At 41.4% G+C, this 13780-nt stretch overlaps 1 protein-coding gene across 2 annotated transcripts in view; it reads left to right on the top strand.

The window, feature by feature from the left end:
- Window positions 1-13780, top strand: part of ELAPOR2 (endosome-lysosome associated apoptosis and autophagy regulator family member 2) — a 181513-nt gene that overhangs the window by 80356 nt on the left and 87377 nt on the right. For both annotated transcript variants that reach the window (XM_045052322.1, XM_023250311.2), the window contains exon 2: window positions 8500-8620. In XM_045052322.1, the coding sequence (XP_044908257.1) occupies window positions 8500-8620 (121 nt within the window). The remainder of the gene's footprint in view (window positions 1-8499; window positions 8621-13780) is intronic.

Genomic DNA, 13780 nt, shown 5'->3' with positions numbered 1-13780 from the left:
GAAATAGTTGTGGTGTCTAAATGGGGTGTCTCTCCTGATCAGATGAGGGCCCCCAAACGAGGGGCGACTGACTGGGTGGAAGTCGGTGGTGCGGGCAGTGACAAAGGCAACAGAAGTTTATAGAATACACCTCAAGAGAGCAGGAGGCAGGACAGCAGAGGAGAGGCTGTCTGCAGCAAGGCCGTGGATAGGGGCTGTTTTAAAAGGGGGAAGGTGAGGAGGTATGGTGACATATGGAATCTTCCCCCCTTTTTAAAAAAATTTTTTTTTAAACATTTATTTATTTTTGAGAGAAAGAGAGAGTATAAGCAGGGGAGGGACAGAGAGAGAGAGAGAGAGAGAGAGAGAGAGAGAGAGAGACAGAGACAGAGACAGAGACAGAGAGACACACACACAGAATTTGAAGCAGGCTCCAGGCTCTGAGCTGTCAGCACAGAGCCTGATGTGGGGCTTGAACCCACAAACTGTGACATCATGACCTGAGCTGAAGTTGGATGCTTAACCGACTGAGCCACCCAGGAACCCCCGAATCTTCCCCTTTATTGGTAGCTCTGCCTGGTTGTAAGTAGCCCATTGGTTAGTTATGGCCTATGGATTTTTTGAGGTGGGTCCCCTGATGGGCCTGTCTGTATTCAGCCAGGTGTTGACTATCGGCCCTTTCTATGTTCCATCGGTCAAGTCTGTTTGCCTGAAACAGCCTCTACAGTAGATATCTGCTAGAGGGTTTAGACTGCGATGAATTTACTGAGAAGTGGAACAACATTGTACCTTATGGGAGAGTCAAGGGATGTTTGTTGGTAATTTTCACCAGAAGGAGTTTTGATTTGAACACTGACCTGTGATACTTGTATTCTACTCTGGAGCCCCTAATCTTTATGCTTTCTTATAAAATCACATGGTACGTGTGTGTCCTGTCTGCTCCCAACAAAATAATAAGCCTGAGTACAAGGACTATGTGTTGTAATTATGTTAGATCTTCCCCATAGCACTTAGGCCATAGTGCTTATTTAATAAACCAAGTGCCACATAGTAAAGAGTGGTATATATTAATGTTAACATATAAAAATGATACATATTATTATAAGCATAAATCATTATATATGTTAATGTTTCATATAAAATGTGTGTATTGTCCAGATATGTATATATGCGTATTATTTTTATATGTGAGATTTATTTGAACCATTGGCTAGCCTATGTGTAGTAAAATTCTAATAGTTGTCATCATGCTTAGAGGCAATACCCCAAGCTTTTTGTGGATGCCATGAGGCTTTTGAAATATAAACAACTTTTGTGTTTGGGGGTGTCAGGGGAAACCAGAACTGGTTGGTGGTTCAAAGAGTAAAAACAGATTTTATTCTGGAACAGTTGTAATAGCAGAAAAGAGACGTTGTAGAGAAATGGGCTGGGTTTTGAATATAGCACGGACAAGTGGGGGTTCATAGGCAGGGAGCAGGGTGGGGAACCATCAAGTATAAGTGGGGGAGATTCTGGGTAAACTGACTTCTAAAACTGGGTGATGCAAGGATGAACACAGACGCCCAAAGGCCAAGGCTTCCCTGGGAAGAGAGTTCAGAGGAGCTCGCCTTAAGATTGGTCAAGGAGAGTGTTTGTCAGGGGCACTTGGGGACTCCAGTGTTTATTCCATCGTATTCTGCTATTTTGTGTTTTAGTTGTAAGAGAACACAATTTGAGTTTTTGCTTTTTGAGAGTTTGTGCCTAGGTTTTTATTTGTGAGCATGTGTTTCTGGGGGGAGTACCATGATTTCTACTGAGGGATTATCTTTCCTTAAATGTTTGGTGATGAGTAGTAATTCCATGCTCTATTTCTTTTTGGGTTGTTCTCTGGTTCCCACATATTTACACTGCAAAGTTTTCGAAGGATACCATCATTTTGTTATTTGGGGCAGTGTCTCCGTGCCCCAGCATTCTGGGATTTGCAGACATGTCTAAGTAGCTGCCATCTTTTGTGTATGGTAGGTCCAAATGCTTTGTCCAGTCTGTGATTTGGAGAGTGTGGCTTGCGAGCTGATGTTGCATTGTTTTTAGAGCACACTCTGATTCATGTCATTATGTTTGGCAATAAACTGTCTGGAGCCCTGAAATTATCAGGACTTTTGCCCCTGCAACTTGTCAGGAAAACTTGTGAAACATGCTGAAATAGGCAGAAAAAATGACTGGGTGTCCTGTGTGGTGCCCCTTGCTTGAATGATCAGTTGCTCTAGGGGCCTATACCTTTGTCTTTGAACTATTTTACAACACTGTTGAGTTGTAGGAAACCAATAGTAATACAGATGACTCTTGTCCATGGAGGTGAGAGTGTGTCTTATTCTTTGGAATGCAATTAATTCATCATCATCCTCTGGATATTTACTCTTTCTGCATCTCTTTGTTCATTTCGCTTTCCTGATTGCCAGCTAATGGTTGTTCTTTGAATTCTCCTTGGAACTTGTTACAACATGTTACGGATTGACTTGCTAATTAATGATACATAAAATCTTTGACATGTATTCTACATTGGTATAAGAAAAAATTTACCTTTTTAATAGCTCTGTAACACCTGGGAAATTCCCATTTCCAAGGGGTCACTGAAGTGCTCAATGGTGTAGATGGGTCTGTGACTAGAGTTTTGGGGTATTATGTATAAATCTGAAAACTTACTTGCTATTAACTCTCTTTATTTGGTACCTTGAATACTAATAAGAATATTTGAGGAGTATATATTGTATCTTTAGTGATTTTACTACTTCACGCTATTGCTTACATCTTTGGTATGGATTTAAGGGTTGCCTTCAGAAACACATTTTAAAGAAAATTCTCTGTTATCATCCCAGATGAAATAGCCTATTAAATAATTTAAAACCCATCTGGCTTGGGCTACAACCTAAATTCCTGACCCTGAATGCTGCCCTCTTCATGAAATAGGTCTGCATTTCAATATTTTTAAATTATGAATAAACACATTAAAGCTTCCTGCTGCGATCCTAAGCATTTTGTAACATAGAGTAGCTGTGGCCCTTGAGAGGTCAGTAACTGGGAGGAGGCAGATAGGATAAAGAATTTTAGGAAAATTAATTGACATATGACATCTGCCATTACAGCCAGAGAATATGGTATGCCTTTGACCTGTTCTTACTGATGTTTTCATCTCCTAATTGGCAACTTGAATGACAGTGGTAAAAGAGAGTTTTCTGAGCTTCCTAGCTTATTCTGAGGTCTTCTTTTGGAATTCATGTCAGACTTCTCAGCATCATTATTTTGGAACGATGATAACAAATTACCTGAATTTTACATATGAGGGCCAGGATCTTCTCAGTGGGATGTGAAAATAGGGAAGACTTCCTAATACAAATAAGTGGGAACAAGAGACACAAGGAAGACATTATGTAAGTGCATGGCTGGTCAAGGTCATTCTACAATAGTGGGTTGTGATAGGCTGAATAATGCTGCCCTGCCCAAGTCCTAATCCCTGGAACCTGTGAATGTTACCTTTCCATGATAAATAACAACAAAAAAAGGCTTTGAAGATGTGACTAGGAATTTTGAGATAGTAGATTATCTCAGTGGGCCCTCAATGCAGTCCCAGTGGGAGGAGAAAGAAGGCAATGTGTCCACGGAGGCAGAGACTGAAGTGATGTGGCCACAAGCCAACAAATGCTGGTAGCCACCAGAAGCTGGAGAAGGCAAGGAATGGATTCTTCCCTGAAATCTCCAGAAGGAGCATGGCCTGGCTGATGCCTCAGTGATGCTTGGACTACTGGCCTCCAGAATTGTAAGAAGACATTTCTTTTGTTGTACGCTGCTAAATTTGTGGCAATTTGTTACACCAACCATTGGAAAACCAATTCAGAGATTACTACCCAGAGGTGGGGAGCTGCTGTAACCGTACCTAAAAATGTGGAAGTGGTTTTAGAATTGGGTAAAGAACAGAAACTGAAAGAAGTTTAAGGCACATTGTAGGAAAAGCCTGGGTTGGATGGAACAGACTGTTGGCAGAAATGTGAGTACCAAAGACTCTGCCATTGAGGACTCAGTGAGAACTTGGTGAGGAGCACAGTAGAGAAAAGGTGAACTGCCCTAAGCAGAATGTTGGTAGAGATAGTGAAGGTGCTACTGGTTAGGGCCGAGAAGGAAATGAGGAATATGCCATCGGAAATTGGAGGAAAGATGGTCCTTGTTATATAGTAGTGGAAAATGCAGAAGAATTTTGTTTTATGTTTGGGTGGAAGGCAACACTTATAAGTGATGAACTTGGATATTTCCAGAGGAGATTCCTGAGCAAAGTATTGAAGGTACGGCCTGGTTCCTTCTTGCTGCTTGTAAAATGTGAGAGGAAATAGACAAATTGAAGGAAGAATTCTTAAATAAAAAGGAAACCAGACTCGATGATTGGGGAAATTCTCATTTTGTCCAGGTTGCAGACAATGCTAAAATCAGGAGACCCGCCATTATGAAAGTACGCTGAGGAGAGAAGCCCAAGAATGTGTCTGGAAAACCTTTTGCTAGTGCTGAGGAAATTGAGTGTCAGACTCATGGGTCTTTTTAACCCTCTCAGCAGAAGCCAGGAATAGGGCTGGGACTGTCCAGGAAAGATCTATGGAAGATCCTCCATCTAATGGAATGAATCTTGTGACATGCACAGGAGACTCACAAGGTTTTTGATAACGTGAGCAGAAACACCGCCAGCTTGAACTGAAAGGAACAGAGGGGGGTGAAATGGAGGAAGGCCATTGGAATCCCAAAATTTTACAGGCAAGAAACAGCTTAATAAACCAGCTCAGCTGCAAATATGTTCTCCTTTTCAAAAAACAAAGCAAAAAAAAACCCAAAACCACAACCTAAGAATGACTCTGAGGGTGGAGCTCTGGGCCCAGATGTTGGAGCCCTAAACTACAGAGGATTGTTTCTAATGGAATACTAATGGAATCTGTCCTGCCAGATTTTGAAATTACTTGGGACTGTTGGCTTATTCCTTCCCTTTCTCCCTTTCAGTTCATCCGTTTTAGAATGGGAATGTCTATAACTGTTGTTAAGGTCCAAACCCATTGTATTTTGGAAGCAGGTAACACAGGTGCCAGATGGAGAGGAATGTTGCCTCAATGTGTATCATAATGAGTCTTCCCATACCTGATTTGGAGGTTTACTTCTGGGACGTTGGAGCTGATGAGATATAGATGATGTTTTGGATTTTGAGTTGGTGCTATAATGGGTTGAGTCTTTAGTGAATGTTGGGATATGGTGAATATATTTTGCATGTGAGAGGGACATGTGCCTTTGGAGCCAGGGAGTGGATTGTAGTAGGTTGAATAGTGCCTTCCCTGCCCAGAAAACACAGGCATGTCCTCATCCCTAGAACCCATGAATTATATTTTATGGAAACAAGGACTTCGAAGAATAAGTTAAGATGGGGGGATTATTCTTTATTATCTAACTGGATCCTAAATGTAATCACAAGTGTACTTATGAGAATGAAGCAGAGGGAGATAAGACAGAAGAGGAGAAGGTAGTGTGATTGCAGAGGTGGAGACTGTAAGCCAAAAAATGCCAGCAGCCACCAGAAACTGGAAGAGGCAAGGAGTGGATTCTTCCCTAGAGTCTCTGGAGGGAGGCCGACACCTTGATTTTGGCCCAGTGATACTCATGTTGGGCTTGTTGCCATCAGCACTGTGAAACGTAGGGGGGAATCCAATGGTTTCTGCTTCTCTGCGTGCTCTCATCTCCTGTTTGAATATACGACATCCCCAGGCTCACTGTTAGACTTGTCAAACCATCAGGCTTTGATGCTAGAAACTTTTCCCATTCCTTTGATTTTAAAACAGTAACCTTCTATTTTAAGCATAATGGTGTTATATAAACTGAAAACTCTGGTAAATAAACACAAGGCTTGACTTCTGCTCTTAGCTATATGACATAGTAGCTGGGTGTCTCTGGCTAAATCATTCACCCAGTCTGAGTTTCAGTTGAACCATGACAATATTGTTCACTGTCCTTCCTGAACCATGTCACTGTTATGAGTACCGATGCATGTGTAGATGCATGTGAACAATGTCAGGTAAATAATGTATGGTTCTATCATGTTCAGCTATTAATGGTACTACTTCTAGTTATAGGGAAGCTGTGAGGAGCATTTTTGCACATAAATCTCTGACCACATTAACTGTCTTTTCCCCTTAGATTGGGTGCTACCAGAGGGATTTGAGGTTCAAATTTTTGACCACTTTAAAGCTACTGATCCACTTTTTTCCAGAAAGGTTGCATCACTTTACTCTGTGATGGGAGGCACACAAGTGCCCCTTTTACTGCACTGAAGTCTAAGAAAACTTTTTTTTTAATGTTTATTTATTTTGAGAGAGAGAGTGCACACCTGTGAAGCGGGGGGAAGGGCAGAGAGAGAGGAAGACAGAGAATCCCAAGCAGGCTCCACACTGTCAGCACAGAGCCTGATGTGGGGCTCGATCCCACATCAAGACATCGAGTCAGATGCCTGACTGAGTGAGTCACCCAGGCCTTAGAAAACTTTTAAACATGAGTTTAAAAATGTGCCAACTTGATGAAAACTGTTTGTATTTCTTTGTCGAGGTTTAAGTTTTTTAGTTTGTATCGCTCTTTAATGAGTTGTGTATGTTCTTTGACCATATTTCCAAATAATTATTTGTCCTTTCCTGGATTAGTTTTTAGAAACCCAGGATTGTTAATTAACCTTTGTTGTGTGTTGTTTCTTCATCCATTTGTTTTGTTGTTTATTTTTTACTTTATGATGACTTCTGTGTCTGACCATGGTATGTAGTTACATTTAGTGAACTTTTACTGCTTTCCTTCCCCCCTCCCTCCTTCCTTCCCTCTTCCCAACTTTTCCTCTGGAACATTTTTCCCATTTGGCTGCTTTTAATGATTTTTTTTTTTTTTAGGTATGTAGATTTGCCTTTAACTGACAGTAAGCCATATTTGAAACCAGGATCTTGTCAACTTAATCTCAAATTATCTGTTGTCTTGAGTGGTCAGATATTTGAGTAGAAAAATAATATTCACAGAGGATCGCCTGAAGGTATACTAAATTTTATTTCTGAGGCAGAGTCTCAATGCAGCATAAAAACCTTTGCTTCCAGCCTGATAATTCCACCTTCTCTACCTTCTGATCCCTTATCATTTTATCTTATGTATATGCAGAAACTGAAGCAGAGGAAACAGACTCAGACAGTTTGTGCTTTACCACATCTCCACTACCTCCTTTCTCTATCACCCTCACGATCCTTAGTAAGGATAATATCTCTACCATCCATCAAGCGCTAACTCAGTGTAGCCTGATACAGCTAACATTTTCCATGCATTATCTTAAATAATTTCCACAACAGCCATACAAGGTAGGAAATATTCTAAGTTTACTCATGAAAAATGGATGCTTTGAGAAGTCAAGTGGCTTGCCCAGTATTACACAGATTGTACCTGGTGTAGTGAGATGGGAGTTCAAATCCACACCTTTTTGATTTCAGGAGCCATTTCTTAAGTGATATTCTTTCTCTGTGTACACACGTGTGCATGCGTAAGCACACGCACACACATACACCTTTCCACCTCACACACCTGATTTCCTGATGGTGATAGGACTTGAGTTTTCTGTTCTCTCTGGTCACTGATACAGTAAGGGAGGCAAAATAGAGTGAATGAATCCAAATAGCCACATCCAAGATATTCACTGAATAAAGAGGATATTGAACTGAAAATATTTGGGGGAGGATTTAGAATTTCTTTCATTCTTAAAATGCTCCAATGACATTGTGTCCTTGTTCTCCCTCAGTTCAAGCACCTCACAGTTGTAATGTGCTCTGACCAGGGGAGGGGTCATTGTGAAAACATCAAAGCACCCAAAAGCTAGAGCTAAGTGGGTTTGGTCTTAATTTGGCATTTGTAATAAATGTCTATTTTATATTCTGTGATCGACGGCAGCCTGCTGTGGTGGGTGTGTATGGAGCCTGGGAAAGGTGCTTAAAAAACTGCCTTTTACTAACATTTAGATGATTAATTATTATACCTGCTGTTAAATTTTAAGCTGAGAATTAGGTCAGTGGGAATGGTTTCTTCTTTCTTTGAACAACTGGGGACAGGGGTGGTATTCAGTTTCCTAGTGTTATTTAGCCCTTAGAATCATATCTGTCAATTATTTGGAGCTTAAAAATATCTGCAAAAGAAAGAGGGTAGTGTGCTGTAGTGTGCTTTTCTAGGAGGTGAGACTCAAGGTCAATGGTCACAGCTTGAGAGCATTGGCTGTTCCTCCTCATATCCTCAGTGCCTACTCAGTGCCCCGCCTGATAGAGTTTTGATAAACAAACAAACAAAAAACAAAGCCCTGCTTGGTGTGAAGGCAATAGGGTAAGACCGAGAGTCAAACAGAGAGTACTGTTTGGAATCAGGCTTGTGCGCAGGTTGGGGGGTGATTGAGAAAGCACGGTCGTCCCATTAAAACTGGCTCTAACAAAGGCTTGTTTTTGTGATTGTTTGCAGAAAGATTACCACTTTGAATATACAGAATGTGATAGCAGCGGCTCCCGGTGGAGAGTTGCCATTCCGAATTCTGCAGTGGACTGCTCTGGCCTGCCTGACCCAGTGAGAGGCAAAGAATGCAGTAGGTTTTGAGTTTTTGACTGTTCGTTTTCCTGATTAAACTGTATCCGTTTGGCCCACGAAGTTAATTATAATGAATGTAAGAGACTTTTAGAAAAATGAGCATATAGCATTGACATCTAGCAGTGCAAAAGCTTCTTCTTAATCCTCGGTGCCCTTATGCCTGAAGGCTGTAATTAGACCCAGGCAGTGTTGAAGGTGCCTGCCTGCCTGCCTGCCTGCCTGCCTTCGTTCCTTCCTTCCTTCATTCTTTCTTTCCTTCCTTCCTTCCTTTCTGTTTATTTATTTATTTTGAGAGAGACTAGGCATGCGCACAAGCCAGGGAAGGGGAGAGAGAGAGAGAGAGAGAGAGAGAGAGAGAGAGAGAGAGAGAATGAGAATCCCAAGCAGGCTCCACGCTGTCAGTGCAGAGCCCTATGCCCGGCTCGTGGTTCCTGAGATCATGACCTGAATCAAAATCAAGAGCTGGACACTTAACTGATGGAGCCACCCAGGCACCCTTCATTTATTTTTAAGAAAATCTGTTTAAAATCTAGTTTACCGTCTTAGTTGCAACTTTGGAAGGCGGAGTGGCAGAACTTCTCCTTAATAGATTTTTTCCTTTACGTTTTTAAAAAGTTTTCCAAAACGGGTAAAAAAGACATAAACTCTACCATCCGAACCTTTTTTTTTTTTTTTTTTTTTTGGGACAGAGAGAGACAGAGCATGAACGGGGGAGGGGCAGAGAGAGAGGAAGACACAGAATCGGAAACAGGCTCCAGGCTCTGAGCCATCAGCCCAGAGCCTGACGCGGGGCTCGAACTCATGGACCGCGAGATCGTGACCTGGCTGAAGTCGGACGCTTAACCGACTGCGCCACCCAGGCGCCCCTGAACCATTTTTTAAGTGTACAGTTCAGCAGCATTAAGTACATTCTCATTGCTTTGCTATCATCACCAACATCCATGCGTAAAACTCCTCCATTTAGCGCTGGGTTTGTTTTTTTTCTAAGCCAAAGAAATAATGTAATTTGCCTTTTTAGTGTAACCTACAGACAGATGGTAGAAATGATGAATGTCACATTCAGTAGCTTGTCTTTTAGCAATTAAACAGGTTGGAAGTGCAGCATTATGAGTTAATAGAGAAATAGGTTATTAAATTTGTTTTCATTTATAAACTCTGCTTTTTTTAATCCTTTCATTTGTTGAGTGATGAGTTCCTGCAGTGAAGTAGTCTCGGGATAGATTGGAGTTCAAAGCCAGAAGTAAGGCACAGACAGGTTTTTTGGGGTTTCATGCTGTCTCCAAAATGGTATTCCTAAAAGCTAAGTTCTTCTGTTTCCAAATACAAGAACAAATAGATAAGCAAATTATTAAAGGATCGTTAATTCTTTCCCATTCATAGAACCTGTCTCTCTTACTGGCTAGAGAAGGTATTAGCATGGGTGGTGGGTTTACTGATGAAAGGGAGACGGGAAGACAGCAGTAGTCTTATGGGGCAAATTAGTGGAAGATCCTCAATGAATAAAGAGAGAACCTGGGATCCTTCTAGCCAGTGAAGACTTTAGTCTAGCAAGACTCTTTAAAAAAATCTTTTTTAATGTTTATTTCTTTTTCAGAGACAGACAGTGAGAGCCAGGGAGGGGCAGAGAGAGAAGGAAACACAGAATCCAAAACAGGCTCCAGGCTCTGAGCTGTCAGCACAGAGCCTGATGCAGGGCTTGAACTCATGAACCATGAGATCATGACCTGAGCCAAAGTCGGATGCTTAACCAACTGAGCCACTCAGGTGCCCCTCAGTCTGGCATGATTCTTCAGAGGATAGCAAGGTCACTATAGAATAAGCTGATATAAGGCTGGAATGTTGTCAGCCACCTATGCAGAAAGAGCATAGCTCTCACTAAGGGGGAATTTGAGTGCAAAAGGGAAACAGTGAAAAATACCTGTGGAATTAGCCTGTTGTAAGATGCTTCAGTTACTTTCCTAGAAAATCTGTATATTTTTTAAATCTATATTGCCTTTTACTTGTGAGCTAATTCCTTGGTTCCCTTGTAAGCAACCCTGTTGGGGTAGACTACCTAACCATTATGAACGCTACTCCTTATCTGGGTGCTGTGGTGGTGCTGGCTGGCACTGGCTTTTGGAAACTGATTATTTGTTTGAAACAGGCCTGGGTGGAGTATTTCACACCATGGAAACTGGCAAATTGTACAAACCAGGTGCCTCCTTTCCCCTGAGAGCTGGTTGTTAAACATTCACCAGCATATCACTGATTAAAGGTATTGGCCAAAGGTTCAAAAATCTATCATAGATTTGATGCTTAAATAGGAAATATTTCTATTTGAAGAAGGCCAGGGACATTTTTTTTTTTTTTGCACATTATTTACCAGTCTTCCAAAGATAATGTTATGAATCTCACACTCCAGCTAGAACTTTTCTAAAAAAAAATTGACTAGTAATCAAGTCACTATTAATTTTTATTTTAAAAATGATACTGCTTACTTTAAAAATGGTACTGACTTTAAAATGACAATAGTGACATGATGGCTGGGGACATTTTTAATCTTGGCATTTTCTCTGAAGTCTGAATTTTCATTTATTTCCGCATAATGTGATTATGTCTGCTCTAGAAACTGTTTTAAAAAGCACGAAAAACATATCTAAGTAACTTAGAAGCTTAGTTAATTCCTAGCACTAACCATGGTGCTTACCACATTCCTAGACATTAAAGTACTCCTGCAGGCAGTTATAGTAATAACTGAGTATTTGCTCAGTGGCCTAGATTTTCTATGGCTAATAATAACTATTATTTCTCATGCACCGATTGTATGCTAAACATTGTGCTGAGGGCTTTATATCATTCTCCCATCGTATCTTTATGACAACCCTCTCAGATAGATACCAGTATTTCCATTTTATTGATGAGAAAAGTCAGAATTAAAGAAGTGAAGTACCTTACACAGGTCATATGACCAGGATGTGGCAGATCTAGGATTCAAGTACAGACATGTCTGATTCCAGAGCCTGCCTCTGATTTAGGCTGCCACGTCAGGATGGGGGACTTTACTGGGTCCCACGTGGGAGATGTAAAGCTTATTGGTGGATATCTTCAAGGGAGGATTTTAGAAACTCTTGTGGTTCAAGGATAAAGGAGGCTAAAAGTGTTACGGTTCCGGATTGGCATGCTTCTTGCAAGCCGTGGGACGATACCACAACCTTGGCTGGCGAGTGATGCCCATAGGTGCTAGACTCAGTAGTTAGGTCATAATGATGTGGCCCAGGAGTTGGGCCACAGGGAAAAAGAAAAGAGAAATATGATATGTGGCAACTTCAAATAAGTGAAGAGTATTAGGGCAATTATTGAGTTGGACTTAATTTCTCCATATCGTAATGTCTAAATGAAATCACACCCAGAGTTTGGGCTCAGTTGAAATTGCTGTAGATGCTCCAGAATGTAATTGGGTAGGTTTTTTTCTTTTTTCTTTCTTTCTTTTTTTTTTTTTTTTAATCAGGAGAAGCAGTACAGGCCTTTCCTTAGGAAAAGGCTGATAGGAATGTTCAGGTAACCATTGTAAATTTTTCCAGAAGATTGATGGGCAAGCTATATTGTATAATCTTTATTAAAAAAATCACATAAAAAACCTGGCTGCGAGGCTCTTGTAAGTGAAATTGGTGAAGTCTGTGTTGTGCTAGAACTCTGGGTGGTATGCAAGCGGGAAGCTTGTAGGGCTCAGGAAATGGCATAGAGAGGCCTCTGGTTGTTAACTGACAGTGGCCCCCACTGTCCTCCTGTCCCGTCTGCTGGGGCAAGCTCCTCAGTCTCTCAGGTAATACTGCTCCAGGCAGGCCCCTGAGATGCCCTCATTTCCCTCCTTCTGTCTGGTAATTCCAGCCTTAGCTCCAGAGAACTATGCTGCTTCTCCAAAGCCCTGGTGCCAGGAGACTTGTGTTTGTGAGTGTCACTGGTCATTTGAGGTCTTGGTGTCACTCAGGCCCAGCTCGCAGACAACATGCCATTGCTGGACTACGACACTCCTTGTCTTCTCCCAGAGCAAGGGACAGAGCCCCTATTTCTACTCCACCTCTTCTCCACTGTTGGGTCAATTCCCTAAAATCTTGCCTTGACCCTCTGGGGTCTCCTTGACCTTGTTAGATCATCACAAACAATAGTCTTTTTGGAATGCTTGCCTGGGTGGGCGTATACCTTCCTCCTCTCTCATCCCTCATTTCTTCCTCCCTTCCTCTCCTTCCTTCCCTCCCCCCCATCTTTCCCTCTCCCTTTCTTTCTATCTCTGTCTCACTGGGGAAAAGGCCCAAACCTTAAAAATAAAAGCCTGGCTACTGGGATTGGGCAGAGGATTCCTTTACTTATTTCCTTACGTATTTTCAGACAAATCTAAGGCACTGAGGTGGACATAAACATTACAAGATACCTCTCCCTCCTGGGAGTGTCTTCTGTTGCTTTCCCCTTCAAATATTAGTCATGACTTTGAGCACAATCATAGCACACTGTTTTCTAATTGAGGATGACCATTTAAGATAGCTGTAATTCCGTTTAATATGTTGGCCTCAATTCGGTCAGAGTCTTGTGGGCGTTTTGTAATCTTGTGCTTTAGTATCTGTATAAAGTTCTAATATTTGGTTATCTTGGATCAAAAAGTGTTAATGTTCTGATTAGAAAAAGAAATTGAATATAATTTTTTTCCTTTTTTCTTGATTTCTCTCAGATCTCTATTGTTACCTATTTATAGCCAGAGTCACTCATGACAGTTTCAGTGAACAGCTTTCAGTTTCAGTTTAGAAGTAAAGGAAGAGGAGGGATTCTCCTGAAGAGAGAGTTGGTTTTAGCTTTCTGAGGGGGGCAGATTGAGAAATCCATTCCTTGGCATCACAGCTTTTGCAAATGTAGACTTTTCCCCAGGATTCAACTCATAGTCTCTTTCTGTTCTGTGACGAGTTGTTACTGGGACAATAGCAAGTGCACTTGGGCAAACAGTACCTGGGCACTAAGTGGCAATCACATATTTTGCTGTAAGTCTGTTCCATGGAATACTAATCCCAAGAAATACTTCATGTAAACAAAGTGCTTGGAGGGTTTTCTGTGGTGAAATACTAGTATGTTTAGAAAATGGTGAATCCCCTTCATGGAGGGCTACAGTGAACAGTTTCATATTAAAGTCTCT

The sequence above is a fragment of the Felis catus genome, chromosome A2 (genome assembly GCF_018350175.1).
Source record: "Felis catus isolate Fca126 chromosome A2, F.catus_Fca126_mat1.0, whole genome shotgun sequence".
Taxonomy (NCBI): Eukaryota; Metazoa; Chordata; class Mammalia; order Carnivora; family Felidae; genus Felis; species Felis catus.
This window is presented reverse-complemented; position numbering and strand designations above follow the sequence as displayed.